Source organism: Sorghum bicolor, chromosome 3 (assembly GCF_000003195.3).
Source record: "Sorghum bicolor cultivar BTx623 chromosome 3, Sorghum_bicolor_NCBIv3, whole genome shotgun sequence".
Classification (NCBI taxonomy): domain Eukaryota; kingdom Viridiplantae; phylum Streptophyta; class Magnoliopsida; order Poales; family Poaceae; genus Sorghum; species Sorghum bicolor.
The window spans coordinates 52,687,523-52,707,007 of NC_012872.2; the positions used below are offsets into that span (position 1 = coordinate 52,687,523).

Sequence of the window (19,485 nt, forward strand, 5' to 3'; positions counted from 1 at the left end):
TAGTGGAAATCGTTTCGGTTTTCAAAGGATGGATGGACATCGTCAAAACTAGACTAGGTCTAAGTGCCATATGGTGAAGAAGGGCACTTAGAGTAGTTTAGGACTTTGTTTTCCTTTGACCGTACTATTAAGAGGGGCTTTGATCTAGTAGCTTGACTTAGGCAAGGCTTTAGGTTTAGGTGTGGTGCACACTTGGTAAACCTAGCACTAGGCAAGTCAGAGATAGTCCTTAGATCGAGAGGAACCAACTTCGTTTTGGAGCGATCGCGTTTCGACGAAGTTAGGGTGCCTAAGGGGGCACCGGACGCTGCACCGGACGCTCTGTGAGTGCGTCCGGTGAGGTCCTTAGCCATTGGAAGTTTTCGGTGCTTAGGGTTAGGCACCGGACGCTGGCACCGGACTCACCGGGCAGCGTCCGGTCCCACACCCAGAGAGGTTGTAAACTTCCCTTGAGCACCGGACGCTAGCACCGGACGCAAGCACCGGACGCACCGGGTAGCGTCCGGTCCCACACCCAGGGAGGTTGTAAACTTCCCTTGAGCACCGGACGCACCGGGTGCCACCGGACGCTAAGAGGTAGTGTTCGGTGACCTGTCAGACGCAGGTACAGTTAGCCGTTATGTGTCACCGGACGCTCGGTGCAGAGCGTCTGGTGCAACATTAACCGCGTCCGGTGACCCCGTTTTCAGTGGAAAACGGTTGGCTGACCTTTGGACTTCGTGGGGTGTATTTATACTCTTCCACCTCGTCCATGAGAGGTCTCTTGCCCATTTGAACATCAGAGAAACTTGTTGTGGAGCAAGAGAGTAGCAAGAGCCTAGAGAAGATTGAGATTTGAGTGATTTCTTGAGAGAATCCTTCTCTAGTGAATTCCAAGAGTCAAGTGTGCATCCACCACTCTCTAGAGCCTTGTTTGGGTCAAGTGAGAGTTCTTTGCTTGTTACTCTTGGTGATCGCCATCACCTAGATGGTTCGGTGGTGATTGGAGGCACGAAGACCGCCCGGAGTTCTTGTGGGTGGCTCGTGTCAAGCTTGTGAGCGGTTTTGGGCGATTCACTGCAACGGAGTGTCAAAGAATCAGCCCTTAGAGAGCACTTGGTCCTTGTGCGGACCAAGGGGGAGCAAGACCCTTGCGCGGGTGCTCTAACGAGGACTAGTGGAGAGTGGCGACTCTCCGATACCTCGGCAAAACGTTGCCGAGCACTTTCTTCCACTACTCCTTTACATTCTAGCATTTACTTTGTGTCTTTACATTCTTAGAATTGCCATGCTAGAATAGGATTGGAACTAGGTTGCAAAACTTTTATCCGGTAGCTCTCTAGTCACACTAGGCACAAGGGGTTGAATTGGAGCTTATAGGTTGCTTAAATTTTTAGAGAAGCCCAATTCACCCCCCTCTTGGGCATCTTGATCCTTTCAATCATTAAGCCAAAGGTTTTTGAAGTAGTCTTCTAACTCCTTGTCCTCCACAACATGTTGTGCCTTTTCTTGGCCTTGCTCCCAATCCTTGATGCAAATCAACATCTCCACAGTCTCTGAGCCAAATCATCATCGTCGCTCCTCAATGATCCTGGCAGCAAGACTGAAACAAGACTCTGAAGAAGTAGTTGAGACAGGAACATTCATAATATCTCTAGCCAAGACAGAGAGAACTAGATAGGTTAGTTTATGCTCATGCCACCAAATAACGATGTCAAAGTCATCGTCATAGGCCACAATATTGTCATTGTCACTGTCAAGGTAAACAATGAGCTCAAACAAACCACGAGCCACAGGGGTAGATGAACCAGCAGCCACAGATCCAGAAGAAACTGATCCTCCAAGATTTTTGCCCCATGTCTGCTTCCTTTTACCTATTAGTCTAGATGGATGGTTGGTCCTAGCTGCACCAAACTTAAATTCATACTTGTCATACAATTTATGCAACTCAGATTTAACCTAGGGTCTAGAATAAATGCAAATGAATATAAGAGTGGTATGTGCTTCCAGTACTTGAGAAATTTAGCTTTTATTGGCACAACTACAACATCAAGATTATGATCATGTTCATAGTCATGCAAATGGCTAGCAATTTCAAGGATGTGATGCAGTACTAAAGGACTGGTGGGGTAATAAACACCAGAAAGCACAACAGTTGAATCATAGAACAATTCAAGGAACTCCAATACCTTTTTGGCAATGTATCAATGTTGCTCATTCAATAGTGGATAGCCAGAGTGAGTATTGATGAACACAGAAAACACAGATCTATATGGCAACAAATGTTTAAGCATAAGATAGGTTGAGTTCCCTCTAACATCCATATCCAAAGCAAATTTACGAGGCCACATACCCTTAGCATTGCAGTAGTTTTTGAATTGGGCAATGCGGTGAATTAAGAAAGTTAATTGTAGTTCTAAAAACCTCTTTGTAAGGTTTAAGCCTTTTCAAACCATATTTAACAATTAAATTAATTATATGGCAAGCACAACGCTGATGCACAACATGATAGTTTTTAGTATGATCTAATGGATCCACATCACAGCCCAAGTAACCATCAAGTAGAGGAGTCAAAGTAAGCATGGCAGTTGTATTAGCAGATGCATTATCAAGGCTAATAGATAAAACTTTTGTCAAGCAGGCCCCAATCTCTAAGCACACCAGAAATACATTCAATAATGTTAATACCATTATGACTCACTTCAATCAGTTTAAAACCAAACACAGATTTCTTAAGTTCCTAATCAAATGTAATATAGTGAGCAACAACAATGATGTAATCATCCTTAGCATTACCAGACCATATATCAGATGTCAAGCAAATAGAAGACACACTAGGAAAGACAACATTTTTAAGGTGATGCAATTTTTCATTGAAAAGGTTATACAGATCTCTAGATGTGGTAAATCTAGACATCCTCTTGTATCTAGTATTATGAGCATGTTGAATGTAATCATCCCAAACATCAGTGTTAATAATAGATAAAGGGAGATCTATCTAGCAACCAAACGACAAAGCTTAGCCCTAGCAACATTAGGTCTATATTCCCAGTTTCTATATGATCCATTAGGGTTTAAAGCAAGCCTACTTTGCACCATATTAGCAGGATCAGCCTTCTTCTTACAAGATTTCTGGTGTCTAAGCAAATGTCTAGTGCCATGAGCAGAATTAGTAGACAACCAAGACTTATAGAACTTGCAAATAGCAATTACCTTCTCTTCACCATCAATAGTCTCCTTGAGTTCATCAAAGTCAGCCCAAACAGGAGATCGGTGCTTACCAGTGGTGGATGATGCCAAAAGATGCTGCGTTACTAGAGCTAGTGGCCGTGGCCCTAGCAGCAACGGCAACACTAGTCGCGGCACCACCAGCAGAACCACTAGCACTAGCAGCACTCACACCAAACAAGGCATGAGCAGCATCTCCCATGTCATCGATGTTGTCAGGGAGCTAGCCTAACTCGATGAGCTCTTCATTGATGGTTTGAGGGTAGCGGATTCCATCATCAGCTTCACCATCATGGCCGGCCATGGCCACCCCACCTCTTCTTCTTCACCTCTCGGCCGCGTTCCTCAACAGCTTGTGTCGCACCAGCTCAATGCACCAAGCATCAACTAATGACCTACAAACAGAGAGAGAAAGGTTAGGGTTAGGGATCATGCCTAGTAGATCTAGGGTTAGGGTTAGGGGTTGAGTTGCTTTGCTTACCTGCATGGAGCCAAAGCCCAGCACCAAAGAGATAGAGAGGAAGACGAGCGATGTCAATTGAACCTCCCAGACATATGTGACAATGAGATCGACCGATGCAAGACACCGAGCGAGTAGAGAGAAAGTCGGAGGAAGAAGAGAGTATGAGATGTCAGAGGAGGAAGACGAGATGTCGAGATGTAAAGATCCGACAGAGAGGTCACCGGAGATGGTGAAGACGACGTCAACGACGAGGGCAGTGACCAGTTGCGGTCCTGTCCACAATGGGTCGACATCGACATAGGATCTCCAAGATCCGTTGCTACTGCAGGTAGTGGAGAAGTCACCAGAGTCGAGTAGGACAGAGGTGGCAGGTGGACGGCATCGCCACGATGGCGAGAGGAGGATTAGGGTTTGAGAGGTGCGGTGTTGGAGCGAGTCAGGAGAAGGAGGAGGGGTGCGGCGCGGCGCAGGGCACGGGATTAAGGTTTTAGGGTTCGGGAGTGGGGGAGGCACCGACAATGGCTACTTATATACACCAGCGTCAGTAGTAGGCTACGTTACACGGATACAGATACACGTATCGGTATCAGAAGGATACAGATACGCGGATACGTCAATTTTCTGAAAACCTGATACGCGGATACGTTTAATAATTAAAAAAATAAAAAATACATCGGACAATATGTCTCAAATATAGTAGTCTCAATTCTCAAATTTAGAAAACTAATAGAAGGCTTCAGGCTTGCAATTCATGCAGCCTACATGCAGCAGGACAACAGCAAGCCAGCAAGGTCTTATTCCCTACTCAGTTGTCCCATTGTCATCCACTACATCATGATGCTCGTGCTCATCATCCAAACCAAAAGTCATAGCTTGAAATTCTGGTTCATCAAGGGATAGGTCAGCCACTTCAAGAATGCCAATACCACCAAGTGAATCAAAAGAGTCCCCTCCTACATCCCACATCCTTGTCTCTCCTGTCTTGTATGCATCACTTCTTCTAGACAGATGCCTCAGATTTGTGTGCACAAAGACCAGATCTTCAGCATGCTCTGGAGTTAAAGCATTTCTCTTCACACTATGGATAAAGCTGTAGGTGCTCCAATTTCTTTCATAGCAAGAAGATGAGGCTGGTTGGCTAAGCAATTTCATGGCCAAACTCATCAACATGGGAGCAGCTTGTCCATGATTTGTCCACAAAGTCATAGGGGAAATAGCCCATCTATCATGGATTGAGTCAGGATCATTAAACTCTTCAGAACAACTAGAGAACTTTGCATACTCTTCTTTTACTTTTGCTAAGTCTTCTGGATTGGGAAAGAACTTCTTGAAGCAAACCATCCTCATTTTTGACCTCTTTATCCTTGTGGGGTGGTTCATGGCCAACACCTTCTTCAAGTCACTTTTTGCTATAATATCTAAAGTAGTCAATTTGGCTTTATGATTTAGTCAATGGAAGAATATGAATGACACAAGTGACCTGTGAACTAAATAAAAATACATGAATGTCAATTTGTACCTTGGATTAAGTGAATGAGCTAAACAATGAAGTGGATCATTTCCTTTTGTCCACCTAGCAATCAGTATGTCATAAATAACAGAGTACAAGACTGAATCCTCATCTTCTTGCTTGCCCTCATCTCGATATATGACTTTCTTCACTTTCTCTATCATTGAATCCCACATCTCATAAACTAAGTGAAGACATGGTGTGTCGGTGTCTGTCATACGAATCATTTCATATATGGGAGTGGTAATCCTAAGAATATAGTTTACCTTATCCCACCATACATCATTAAGTATCAAGTCCTTCACAATTTGGGTTGTTGGAGTTGGAGAATCATCTCTCACTTCTTTGTAGATGCTCCATTTGTCACTAATCACCATTTGTTGGAGGGCTAATTTTACCTCAACAAAGCGCTTCAGCATGCATACAACAGAGACAAATCTAGTTTCAGCAATAGAAAGCAACTTCAAACGGCTGAACTCATTGAACATTGAAAGCCGCATGCCATGATTCATTATGAAATTCTTTATCACAGCAGCCTCAGATTTGACATCATGTATAAATTCAAGCTGCTCCCAAACAAATTTCTCGTCATCAGAAGGATTATTTCATATTTTAGGTTCACATATACTTTTCAAAGCAAGATTGAGGGTATGCACAACACATGGTGTCCAAAATATATTATTATACTCTGCCTCAATTATTAGACCAGCACCTTTGCAATTTGCAGCATTGTCAGTAATTATTTGGACCAGATTATCTTGACCTACTTCTTCTATTACTGCCCTCAATTTTTTAGCAATGTATTCCTTGCTTTTGATCTCACCTTCACAATTATCAGCTCTCAAGAACATAGGTGACTTGTCACAAACAGCCACAAAATTGACTATTGGTCGCCTCTGAGGATCTGACCAGCCATCAGTGCAGATTGTGACTCCCTTCTCTGACCATGTACTCTTTGTGCTCTCCAACAAACGCTCTATGTGCCTCCTTTCTTGCTTCAAAAGTCCTTCTCTAACTCTGTTGTAACCAGGCATCACATAACCTTGCATGTTCCTGCTGCAAGCAAAGGCAAAAGCTTCTCGAAGATATGGATTTCTCAAAAAATTGAAAGAAACCCCTCCAGAATAAATTGCTCTACTGATTAAAGCATCCAAGTGATTACGGTCTTCCGCTCTCCTAGCTTTTTTCCAATGCAGAAGTAGGCCCCCTCTTAGACCTCTTGTTGGTGTCATCAGTATTGCTCGAGGAAGGAGCAGTAGGTAGTGAAACCATTCTGGACCTAGATTTTTCCACCAGATTCTTGCACCTTTCAATTTCCTTTCTCATTGCACTCAACATTTCAAATGTGACATTAGGACATTTACCTATTCCCTTTCCTAAAATCTGCAGCAAATGAGCCTCAACTCTAGTGTAACTACTCAGTTTTTGCATTGGGCAGAACTTGTAGCGCCACATAGCATTTCCTCCACCAGCTTTAGGCTTCTCCAGAATAGTCACATGATCCCAAAGTGGAGCCTTGATGTCTGTTGTCTGTGTGGCTGCAGATCCGACACTACCAGTACTACTAGCACTAGCACCACTCAAATTGGGAGACGCCATCTACAGCAATCAAGCAACATGAATCACTAACTCTAGCTCCACTACTGAAATAGAACAGATCGAGAATGGGGAAGGGGATTCACTCACCGCTCACTGGAGCTCGACCCTGATCCGGTGGCTGAAGACTTAGCGAGCAGGGACAGACAGTGCGGCGGACAAGTGCTTGCCTGCTGCCGGCGAACGGAGAGCAGGGAAGCCAGGGAGGGTCGCGGATGGGAGCTCGTCACCGGAGAGGGAGAGCAGGGAAGCGGAAGGTCGGACTTAGACGTCTGCTCGTCGCCGGTGGCCGGCGGGTCGGGGGTCGCGACGCGCGGGGAGTAGAGGAGGCGGCGCGATTCGTCCGTGCGTGCGGTCTGTCCGTGCGTGAGGGTAGGACGACGGAGGGGATAAGTGCCTGACTGGGTTGTTGTTGGGCTGGGCTGTATCCACCAAGGCAGATATGCGAATCCTGAGACATATACATATCAGCCCAGCGTATTCGATTTTTTCAAAAATAATTAAAATTCGGATACTCCATGGATACGTATCGGCGGCGTATCGCATATGTATCCGTGTCCAATACATATCGGATACGCGATACGCGCCTATCCTGAAGTATCCGTGTAACGTAGGTAGGAGGCCTCTACCGAGCCGGCCGTTGAAAAACAGGTCGTGCCGTGCCGCTCGACGGGCCAAGGTGGCAGCCCAAGCACGGCCTGTGGACCGGGCCGTGCCTGACATGGGGCCAGGGGAGAAATACCAGGCTCCGTGTGGTGCGTTTGAACCTCGAGCTGCATGCTCAACTTTAGTGCCTGTGACCACATGGAACTGCTGCTCTGCGCTGGGTGGCCCGTGGTCCCTACGCTCGATGACTCACAACCCTGCTTCTAAGACACACAACTGCTCCCTCGCGCGGTTGGCAGCCTCGGCCAGCCCGAGCCGGTACTCCCGCGCCTGGCACCCTACTTTTATGCATGATATAAATGCTTGTTTTAATAGATGATTATGATGCATAAACATATTGCAAATAATAGTTAATTTTTGAGAGTTATGAGTCTTGGAAATTGCATCATAATATATTATATTGCAGATAAATTTATTATTGTCATGTTTAGATACGTTTATTGTGTCAATGATTTTCTGTTTTAGTCTGGGACTCTAACTGTAATAGTATCGTAGAGTTTTTACTCATATACATTGTTTGTTTTTAAGATCAGAAAATTGTCCATATCTAATCTAAACAAGATAGTTTGTCGGTTTTGTTGTTTGCCAATTAATTTTGGCTGCAACAAAATTAGATCCTCTTAATTAATTGATTAGTTAATTATATGGATGAATTTAGGCTCATATGAGCCTACTGTGAACAGCCAAAATGGCATGCAACCATTTTTGCTAGTAAGGCTAACATAGGAAGTGGATTTTTGCTTTGACCCTACGGGGTTGCATAATTATGACAGTAAGCAACTATAGCATTATTTGCTCAGTAAGTTTCCTGTATAGTAGAGTGTTTATTCCTGTGCTTTGTTGACCTTGTTAATTTAGTAAATTTTCCATAATTTACATCTTAATAATGGCAGATCATATTAATTAAGCATTTCTTATTATTGTTGGATTATGCAAAATTGTTATATTCATATCTTGGATACATTCGGGATCATAACACAGGTGGAGTCCTCTAGGCATTGGCTGCACTGCTTTGCCCCAGAGACCTGCCTATGACAGTGAGTATTCACCCATCATTGAGAGGTCTATATCATGTTTGTTTAAACTTGATAATTACCTACATTGTGTTGTCCCAAAATAAGTGTTTTGGAAATATGAGAATACATCTTTATGGTGACTACCATCATTCATTATTAAAGGCTACACACAGGTAGTGGAGTCTTAGGCATTGGCTGCTATATATTCATACGAATATATCTGCCCGGAGACCGTGCCTATAGCAGCAATTTGTTTACCTACCACTGAGATATCTACTCTATGTTTTGGACATAGAGATTATCTACAATGTGCGTACCAACATTAATAATGATTGTTTGTGAGGTCTACACATCTTGTGATTACTATTGTGAGGTTTACAATTTGTTGACTACCTCCACCTATCCAAAAACAAAGTTCACAAGATATGGAACCCCTCAATTTTGCATTGGAGATTACAACATCACCATAGTGATTTTAATTTACGTTAGGTGTAAATTAATTAAATCAATGATTTGTCACATGTTGTGGATACTGACTTCAGAGAGAGTCTGATGAACTCGCTCTTGATGGCGGCCATATCCTACATGGACAATGGTCATTGACATTAGTTTTGTCCCTACACTAATGGAAGCATTTAATGAACCTCAATTAGGGGTTGCTTTCATTATAGATCAAAGGAAATAGTGCCTTATTGTAGTTAAGGTACTACATCTATAAAGGTTTTTGATAAGAATATCTTGTGGAAGGGAATGCACATATTTTATGGCATACTCTTCAATAGTATTATGAACAATACTCATATAGCTTCAGGCTAATCATGAGTAGATCATGTCTCTAGTTTTTCAAACTATTGAAGACTATGATCATATTGTTCATACAATTTGCTTCCACTAGTCAAAGCAAAAGGCCTGATGTGCAATATGAGTGATGCAATGTGAACCCAAGAATGACAAAGAGTAATGTCATATATGAAGTTGTGTTTAGCATAGCGCTAAACAATGCCATACTCTTAAATTTGTAGTTGATCTTTATCCACACTAAGGGATGAAACAAGAGCTACACAAATAAGATATGAAGGGTGTTTGGTGTTTCAATCTTAAAATCTAAAATTACATAGGAGGTTGATTGTTCGTGCTGAATCCGATGCAACGATACTTGCATACATGCACGAGCATGACCAAATTGTTGTGAAATACTCCATCCATCTATTTATCGGAGTCATTTTAGGGTCGTGTGCAGTGACCAAGGAGAAATTAATTCGGCCAGTGAAAGGAGCTGCATGCAGACGGTTGAATTAATTAGACCAGTGAGAGGAGCCACATATGCTTGAAAAAAAGGTGAAAATATTGATCCCTAACTTAGATAACTCCAATTCTTAGAGATTTTTTTTTTTGATAAAATGACTCCAATAAATGGATGGAGAGAGTATGTCGCTAGCAACTCGGACTTTGTCCACTGTCTCACGATCAATATAGTTGAGACAAGTAGATGAACACAAAGGCATAAAGTAGGAAAACCATTCATTAGTCACCAAATATTTATAATTACGTTCAGTCAAAAAAATATTTATAATTACAGTGTTGTGTATATATAGTCCGAACAAAGCCCAAAAGTTTGGTAGAGTGATAGAGTCCACGTAAAGAATGGACTAGAATTGGGATTCATCCCCCTTTCGTTCCTGGTTGGAGTCCATATGTGTTACAACACCAAATATACATCTTTATTTAATCACAAGGGATCATCCATGCAATTGACAGAATATTATTTATATTAACAGATCATGAGGTGGCATGATTTCTAGTGGGTTTTGCATGCCTCAGGCAGAAAGACTTGAGCCTCTCCATCCCATCCTCCAACAGAGGAGGATCTACCGCGAAGGTTACACGGAGCCAGTTCTTCATCCCAAGCCCACTGCCTGCATTACACCCATAAAACTCTAATGAATTGAGAATTTAAGCAGTGGTTCAATAATCTATTGTTTATTAGTTAATAAACGATTACCCAATTTCATTCCAGGCTCAGACGGTTTCCTGGTTGAGTTTTATCAAAAGTTTTAGGAAGTCATTAAAAGTAACCTACTACATATGTTTCAAAATTTTCATAAAAGGGATTCACCATTGTTTATTTTAAACATTGGTGTTATCACCCTCATTCCAAAGGTGCTAGAACAAAATTGAATACATAAGTATAGATACATTTATTTGCTCAATCTTAGTTTTAAATCTTCAGCAAAGTGGCTACTAATCGCATTAATATGGTGGCTGATGTTCACATAATAAGCCTAACTCAATCAGCTTTCAAGAGAGGATGCAACATCTATGAAGGGGTTGTTATCCTACATGAGAAATACATGAAGTCCACTGAAGGAAACTAAACATGGTTATTTTCAAAACAAATTTTAAGAAAGCCTGATAAGGTTAGATGACCTTTTTGCTACAAACTTTGTGTAAGATCCTTTGCCCAAATGGATCAAATGGATTGAAACCTTTGTCCTTTATGGGAGTGTAGCAAATTAATAGTGTAAATGATGAGATTGGATAGTATTTCCAAAAAAAGAAAGGCCAAGAGGACTCATTATCTCCTTTTTTCAGATCATTGTTGCTGACATGTTAACAATCGTCACTAATAGAGCCAAAGAAAGAAGGGCAGTTAAGTGGAGTGATGCCACATCTGGTGCATGGTGGTTTATTAGTTCTGCAATACACCAATAACACAATAGCCCTTATGGAACATGATCTAGAGCAAGCCAACATGAAGCTATTACGTAATGCTTTTTAGCAAGTATTACGTCTTAAACTAAATTTCCATAAAAGTGAACTGCATTTATTTAGCGAGGCCCAAGAAGTAGAGACCAATATACTGAGCTTTGTGGAAGTAAATCCAGAGCACTTTCCTATGAGACACATATAGGGATTTCGATTCATTTTAGGAAGATGAGAGATGGAGATTGGCAAAGGTGGAGGAACATTCTGAAAACAGGTTAAATAGATGGAAAGGGAACATCTGTTAATAGGAGGCATGTTGAACACTGATAAACTCAATGCTGAGTAGTATACAATTAACAATGTATTTCTTCAGCTACAAGAGGCGTGCTGAAGCAATTAGACTACATTTTCTCTACATTTCCAAAGTGACAACCAAAAGAGCAAGTATCACCTTGCCGTATAGAACATACTTTGACATCCAAAAGATTAGGGGGTTAGAAATTCATGAAATGGATATTGAAAACGTTGCAATTCTTTGTAAATACTAGCTACTTACAAGTTACAACACATGTGACAGGTAGCAAATAATTTTGGAACAAGTATTTGGGTTCTAAGACTTCATTTCAAGCTTAATGAAGAAATCGGGACACATTTTTGGGATAGTCTTATGAAGGTGGAAGAATATTTTCTGTGTTTTGGATCCTTCTAAATAAAAGATGGATCCCTTATGAGATTCTACGAAGATAAGGGGTTGGAAAACTCAACTTTCAAGGAAACATATGCTTACTAATACAAAATTGTTAGACATAAAATACTATAATCGAGGTCTTTAGTACATCTCATCACCTCTAAACATTTTGTGTAGACATGAATTAATTGGACTTAAATTAGTAGCCTGAAATGAACAACTTCACATTGCTACCATCACGCTTACACAAGATCATACGAGTTTCACTGGAACTTTTAACCAAAGAGTCAGTTCTCCGGTGAAATTATATTTTTGAAGTCGGTTCGAGAAAATTATATTATTGTGAGGTCTGATTCATGTATAGGTTCCCAATTTAAACAAAAGTCATTTTGAAGTGGATTCATAATTATCGTATCAAACTAATGTAATGATTATAAAGTAATAAATGTTTCCTTTATAAAAAATGTTCTATGCACAGTATGCCATGCCCCCCCCCTCCCCCTCAAAACCATAGCTAGTGCATCAACCTCAATTACAATTTTTACCATCATATTCTAAATATTATATAATTAAAAACAATTTTTGATTTGTTAGAATTATGTTTAAAAAGTGTTGGCTACAGGCCTATGAATATATATTAGGAGAAGACATGTCTCCATCACCTTAAAATTAATGAACTTCTCGAATTTCCATAGATGTATGGATTTTGTTCAAAACCCCCACAGGATAATCAGATACTACTTAAGGATAATTTGTTTTACCTGGGCAGATCACAACACACTCCTCTTTGGCCAACTTGGTGCAGAAGTCAATATCGTCGTCGATGCCATTGAAATATGAGATATCCAGCTCTACCTGTTGAATTTCAAGCTACATATCATCATATACACTAACAAATAACACCAATCGTTGTCGTCAATATCTTTTTTTTCTCGAACTACACAGGAGATCTGTGTGTCATTGCATTAAGACATGAATACAAGACGAGCTGGATTTAGAAAGAAACCTAACTCACCGAACAAAACAACACCACACCCACCCACCCTAACCGAATAAGAAAGGGTGGGGTTGATTCTATACAAGATCAGGACCTGAACAACAAAAGTACCCTAGAAGTTATGCAAACTGGACCAAAGACCTTGCAAGCAAATCACTAAGTTTTGATGCTCCAGCCATGCATCATAAACTGCACTCATCTCCTATGATTTGCAGAGTTTATGGATACTGAAAGGCTCCTTCAAACACACAAGAATTCTAGTGCTTCCAAACTTCCCAGGATACGAGTGTTGTCATCTATATCACTGTCCATTTCTTTATAACAGTCAGGATGAAGATCTATCATCATTATTGCTGGGTTGAAAAGATCTATTAGTAGTAATGTATTATCACTGTTGGTAGGTCAGTTTGTAGTTTGAACCGGCGTGATACGAGGTCCAGGGACACAATTTTGTTTCAATTGAATATTTAAGTGGACCTCATGTCCACTTCTCCCCTCCATCCCTAGTACCTCATCCTCTCCCTCTCTCCCTCTGTATCTCTCGGCCGCTTTCCTCTCCCTTCCTAGTCCTCCTCTGCCCCCTCCTTCTGCATCTCTAGCTCCATCAATCCTCCTCCCCTCCAAGACTTCCTCAGGCTCCGAGGTAATGGCAGTGAATAATATGGCTGCCTCACAGCAGGGAGGCACCACATGCTGCTCGATATCATCTGACACGGTCAACGACCATCCTCCCACCAGGTGGAACGGCAACTGCGTCTGACAACAGCTGCCATGTATTTTTTTTTTTTGGCAAGAACAACTGGTTCAAAAAACAGCAGTGATAGCTCAATGCTACCATTGCCAATTTCAAAACCGGCAATGGAAAAGGCTCTAGAACCAGCAGTAATGGTCAATCCGTAGCAGTGATATATCATGCTATGGAGCAAATGTAGACTGATAGACACTAAAAATGTAGACTGAACATTATTCTGTCTAATTCTGATGACATTTCAGTCATTTTGGAAAGCATCTGGGATCAGCTAAGGGTACCTTTTTTCAGGGATATCATTGTTACAATGTGTTGGGCTGTTTGGATTATGAGAAATGACATCATCTTCAGGAATTTAGCACACTCAGTTCAGAGATGCAGAGGTGTTTTAAGAAATGAATTTGCTCCAGTTATTCTAAGAGCAAAAGCACGATATCATCCTCATATAGATCAATGGCTAGAAGACTTTGTGTAATTCTTGCTATTTTCTTTCTCTCCTTTTATGTATCTTGATCATACTGATGCGCTGTATTTTTTTATTAATGAAATTTCAGTAGGGGCTCCACCGCTCCTGTTTCATAAAAAAAATGGAGTATGGAGTTTCTGAGTGATTGCAAACCATGACAAACATGGATCCCTCTGGCTTATGAGGACAAGTGATGCACTCCATGCACTTTAGCCTCTGGTAGCATATCTCTGCGGCCTCTCTCATCGTGTTCATAGCATTTGTGAAGAAAACATCATCCGTGTTTGCAATGATTTGGGGTATAGCTCCCTGCTCACAATAATATGGCGTCAGTTACAAGTAATTAATGGATGTTAACCATCAGGGTAGCAGCAACCCAGCTACTCAAGTGGAAAATTAAATGCATGGACTTCACAAAGAATCCTCAGTAGTAACCTGAATAATTGCTGCTGGGTCTACTGAGATGCCACGGTAGATAATGATGGACTCAAGAATCTATATATTGGAGAAACAAGCTCATCGCTAAGTAGATATGGTAGAGCACACAAATAAAAGGAAGAAAAAGAAGTCAATGTATCACCAAGGAATGAAATACCTTCTTCTTCCTGAGGATTCCCTTTGGATCAGTCATTGCAATCCAACCAAGCCGCCAACCAGGCACCATCCACCTCTTGGATATGCCGCCCAGCGTCACCACAGGAGCTATCTCACCAAACACACCCATGGGCACGAAGGGCTTGCTTCCAAATGTGCAATGCTCGTAAATTTCATCACAGATTACCATTATCCCGAGCTTTCTTGCTGTCTCTGCAATCTAGAGAGTTGAAATTGTGACCACTGGGTTAAGGAATGCAATGTGTTATATGCATAAGATTTCCTACGGTGGTAGCCCACAAAGTGAATGATCCTTCATTCGTCGTCAAATTTCGACAAAAAAAAATTAATATTCATTTGTCAATGTACGCTTTGATGCCAAACTATAAGCACTATGATTATCACATACTCTGTACTTAAAATGCGTTAGACGCTTACCTTGGTCAGGTGCTCATAGGAGTAGACGGACCCACAAGGGTTATTCGGGTTGACCATAACAATGGCAACGGTGTTCTCATCAGCAAGGGCCTCCACACCTTCAATGTCAACCTCCCATCCTTTGTCCGGAAGAAGATTGTAGTGCCTGAACTCTAGCCCACCCAACGCTGCGCGTGCTTCGTACATTGGGTATCCTGGCCGTGGCAGCAATACATTTGCGCCCGGCATGGCAAGGACAGCCATCATGATCTCGATGGCATGGTTGCAGCCCGCGGTAAGGACAATGTCGCCTGTCGACAGCTCGTAGGGGAGGTATCGAGATAGGTATGCAGCCACAGCGCTTAACGTGTTCACCAGAAATTTATTGAAAGGACGTCAATTTGCAGAAAGCTTTCAGAACTCATAGGCAGACATACATACATATACACTCTCTGCTGTGCAGATTTCTTATAGGCAACTGAAGCCAACGAGGGTTACATTTGACTTTCTAAGATCTTTAATTTCGGCCTTATTTACTTTCCTCCCAAAACCCAAAATTTTTCAAGATTCTTTGTCACATCGAATCCTTAGACGCATGCATGAAGTATTAAATATAGACGGAAATAAAAAATAATTATATAGTTTAGTCGAAATTTACGAGACGAATCTTTTGAGCCTAGTTAGTTTATAGTTGGACAATAATTACCATAAACAAACGAACGTGCTACAGTGTCATGAAAATTTTTCCTTTATGAACTAAACACAGCCTTTGTTACAACATGGTGAAATTTCAACTAGTATAGGATCAAAGAACCTTTGAACTTGATTTTTAACTTTAATTTGGATTCCATTTTGACACTTGGACAAACTTCGTATAGATACTGAGAATTTCCGAACCCCCGAAGTCCATTGTTAAACAATTGAGAAACCTTTATCTTGAATGATGCACAAATAATAATTTAAAGCGTCAAATCAAAGAGAAATTTGTGGTGGATTAAAATTTCACGAGCTCTCTATATATAATCTTGATCTATCTGAATTAGTATAGAGAAAGAAATGCTGACAAACTTCTAGCTAACCAACTAAATAAACTAACAAGCAGTTGTTATATGGGGACAAAAAGCTTGCGTGAGCATAGATGCTCCGCACATGTGTCATGTGAGAACCAGAAGGCTGGTAATCAGTCACAGATTCACAGTGGTTGCAGGATCAGCAGCACAGCTGGAACACTAATTAAACTACTGCGCCTTCTGATCTCAAGTGTCTTACTCTTGTATGTGCCTTCTGACCTTGCATTGGCTTCTCCACACACGACATTGAGCACCGATATTCCAGTCCCCAAAATTTTAATCTTATTTTAACATGGTGCTGCAGTTTTTTTTAAGTTATCTTGTTTATTTATTAAGATATCCAATCTCTTAGTCAGTCCTTGGACACACATCAAAGATTCTAAAACTAAAAAAAAATGATCGTAAAGAAAGTAGCTATGGCCAAGCATTGGAGAACTACTGGGCAAGGATCTTGAAATAACCATTATGTACACTTATCTCTACTTGCAGCAGATTAAGATGACCAAACCATAGGACGAGTAATTGTTAGCACCTATAATGTAGTAATCGATATTTACATAGTAAAACCCATATGGATGGAAATCTAAAACCCTGTAGCAAACCGACAAGTTGAACTGTGGAGCGAATAGAGATTAAGCTAGACACCGGTAACTATTGAGGGAGCAAATGACAGCGGCCGGTGCGGCGACAGAGGAGATAAGAGAGGATCGCGGGAGGAGCCGGTAGATCCAGACAAGTTTGCTGCATGTACCTGCACGCCTCGGTGAGGCCGGCGGCGGTGGGGTAACTATTGTACTTCCCAGAGGTGGCGGCAGCGGCGACGGCCTCTTCAGCCGCGGCGGCTGCGCGGAAGCACGCGAACGGCGAGGGGTCACCGTGGCCGAGCGGCGCGAGCGGCCTCGGGTCGTTCCGGTCCACGCAGCCATAAAGCCGATGAACCAGCGCGCGGATGCTCAGCGCGCTGGCCGCCTCCAGCGATGGGTTGGCCGCCCCGAAACGCCAAGCCACCTCGCCGCCGCCGTTGTCCTCCATTGGCGCGCAGGAGCAGGAGTGCGGGTGCCTGCGCGTACAGCGGCGCGGCGTACTCAACTCGTTGGCCAGGCGCCGTTGCCAACCCATACATATTCATATTCATCTCTATAAGTAGGAATGAAAACAAATAAATAATACGGATATTTTCCGAGCGTAATTGATATCGAATTCATTTATAGAGGTTTAGATATGTCCGTATTCGAGTCCGAATATTCAACATCCGATACCGCATCCGTATCTGAATACTTAAATCGTATATTTATAATGTCGACATCTAATCATATCTTATCCGGCATGATTGACATTATCCGTATTCGAATCCGAATTCGACCAGAAATATGAAAATAAATATGATATCAGTGATATTCGTCCGTATCCGATTTGTTTTCATCCCTATCTATAAGCCATGGCTACCTCTTTGTCTCTTTCTCGTCCTTTGCACAATGATGTAGCACGTGACAAATAGTTTATCATTTCATAATTTTCAATTAAAAGATGTTGCTAGATGTTAATGAGTTACTCAATACTCACTCCGTTCATTTTTATGCCGCATTAATTAGTTTTATCTTAAATCGGCTCACACAGCTCCAGCATTAGTTATGGCGGCATGTGGCGTAGAATTTCTAATTAATCGCATTAGTTTCATCAATATTCAAATAAAATATCATTAGTGGACTAAATACTCTTTATGGCCATCAATAATCTTCATGCATTATTTAAATGTTACCTTTTTTGAGGAAATTTAAATGTTAATGGCACATATCCTACTACATTGCTTTTGTCGTAGATTTTGAGAAACGTTTAGTACATCACGAGACCTACAATTTTTTCCTTAGGTATTTATAGCGTAAGGCTCAAATAATAATCAATTGCAAAAAAAAAGTTTTTGTCTAGCTAAAATAATACTATCTTCGTCCACAAAAGAATGTAATTATTGGATTTCAAGGAGTCAAACAATCTGAACTTTTATTAAATTTATATAAAAAAGTATAAACATCATGATACAAAATAAGTACCATTTAATACATTGATTATAGAATATATGTTTATAATAGTTTTATTTAGAAATTCAAATATTAATATTATTTACTATAAATCTGATTAAACTTAAGTTCTATTGACCGACATAGCCAATGTATTCTTTTGTGGATGAAGAAATTTTTTTTATTGAAATGGAAAACATAAAATTATAATTAAACATTATGATGTCCAAGTTGGAGACAAATCCATCCGATTATTTATACTCGTGGATATTCAGATCTATATTTAAAATTGCCAAAAACACATCACAGTTTTTTTTTTTGCCAGTTTCATTAACTACCGTACCTGCAACGTGCCACAGCACCACTGCAGGTCGTAGTTCAAATTCTACTCCACATGCTGCCATAAGCTTAACGAGAAAATCCAACACCACAATTTTGGTGTCGCTCCTCCTTTGTGGCTCGGCGTGCGTAGGCACAAGCCAAACAGACCTAAAGTTTTGCATAATTGAGTTGGTATTTGTTATTTGCAAACTCCCAAAATAAAATGCAAAAGTCTAAAAATAGATCATCTCCAAGAATTTTGCATAATTAAGTTGGCAATTAGCCAAAATAGACCTTTTTTTTTTAGATAATGGAAAATTCCAGCTTCAGCCTTCTTCTAAGAAGAAGAAGCATTAGTCCATTTATTACAGTAGCACACCCATAATTAAAACTTATTATAGGTTCAGAATTAATGTTTAAGACGGTAAATGAAAGACCATCCATGCGATGCGAAGAACTTCATTCTAGTAGCTTGCAAGCGTCACGAATCTGTTCCTTGTCGTCATCCGAGCGCTGCAACAGAGCCCAAAATCGTAACCAGTGTGTCCCCCTGAAAAAAACCTGCAAAAAAGTTTTTGGGTGACCTTTGTCAAAGACCACATCGTTCCTTGTGATCCATATTGCCCAGCAAATCGCCACAGCCCCAGTTAATAAAAGATGATTATGATTGGATCCTCCTAGCTTTGACCAAAGTGGACCTGACAGCGATTTTTTTTCCTTCGCGCACGCTCGCGATCGTCTTCCCGCGCGACTTTCGTTCGCGCACGTAAAGTCGTTCGCGATCGGCAGTGGATGGCGGCGGGTGAGGAGAGAGTTTCTGCGTGATATGGAGTCGGTCGCGATCGGCAGCGGACGACGGTGCGTGGAGGGCCGGTGCTCGCGATGGAGTCCCTGGCGACTACGATTGGCTGCGGACGGCGGCACGTGGAGGGCTGGGAGGGTTCTGTCGCGATCGATGTACCATATATGGTGCGAAGAAAGTCCGGGTCGCGACGGGGACCGGGA

General features: G+C 41.5%; 1 protein-coding gene across 2 annotated transcripts; it reads right to left on the reverse strand.

Annotated features, from left to right (window-relative positions):
• Positions 9,979-17,248, reverse strand: LOC8078226 (nicotianamine aminotransferase A). Of its 2 annotated transcripts, XM_021457530.1 has the most exons (7): positions 16,896-17,248; positions 15,096-15,435; positions 14,659-14,877; positions 14,499-14,558; positions 14,217-14,372; positions 12,614-12,707; positions 9,979-10,374 (listed from the first exon to the last, which is right to left on the reverse strand). In XM_021457530.1, exons 1-7 carry the CDS (start codon positions 17,174-17,176, stop codon positions 10,238-10,240), a joined length of 1,287 nt encoding a protein of 428 aa, XP_021313205.1. In that variant the 5' UTR covers positions 17,177-17,248; the 3' UTR covers positions 9,979-10,237. The 2 variants fall into 2 exon arrangements, with proteins under 2 accessions (XP_021313205.1, XP_021313206.1); XM_021457531.1 differs by lacking the exons at positions 14,217-14,372; positions 14,499-14,558.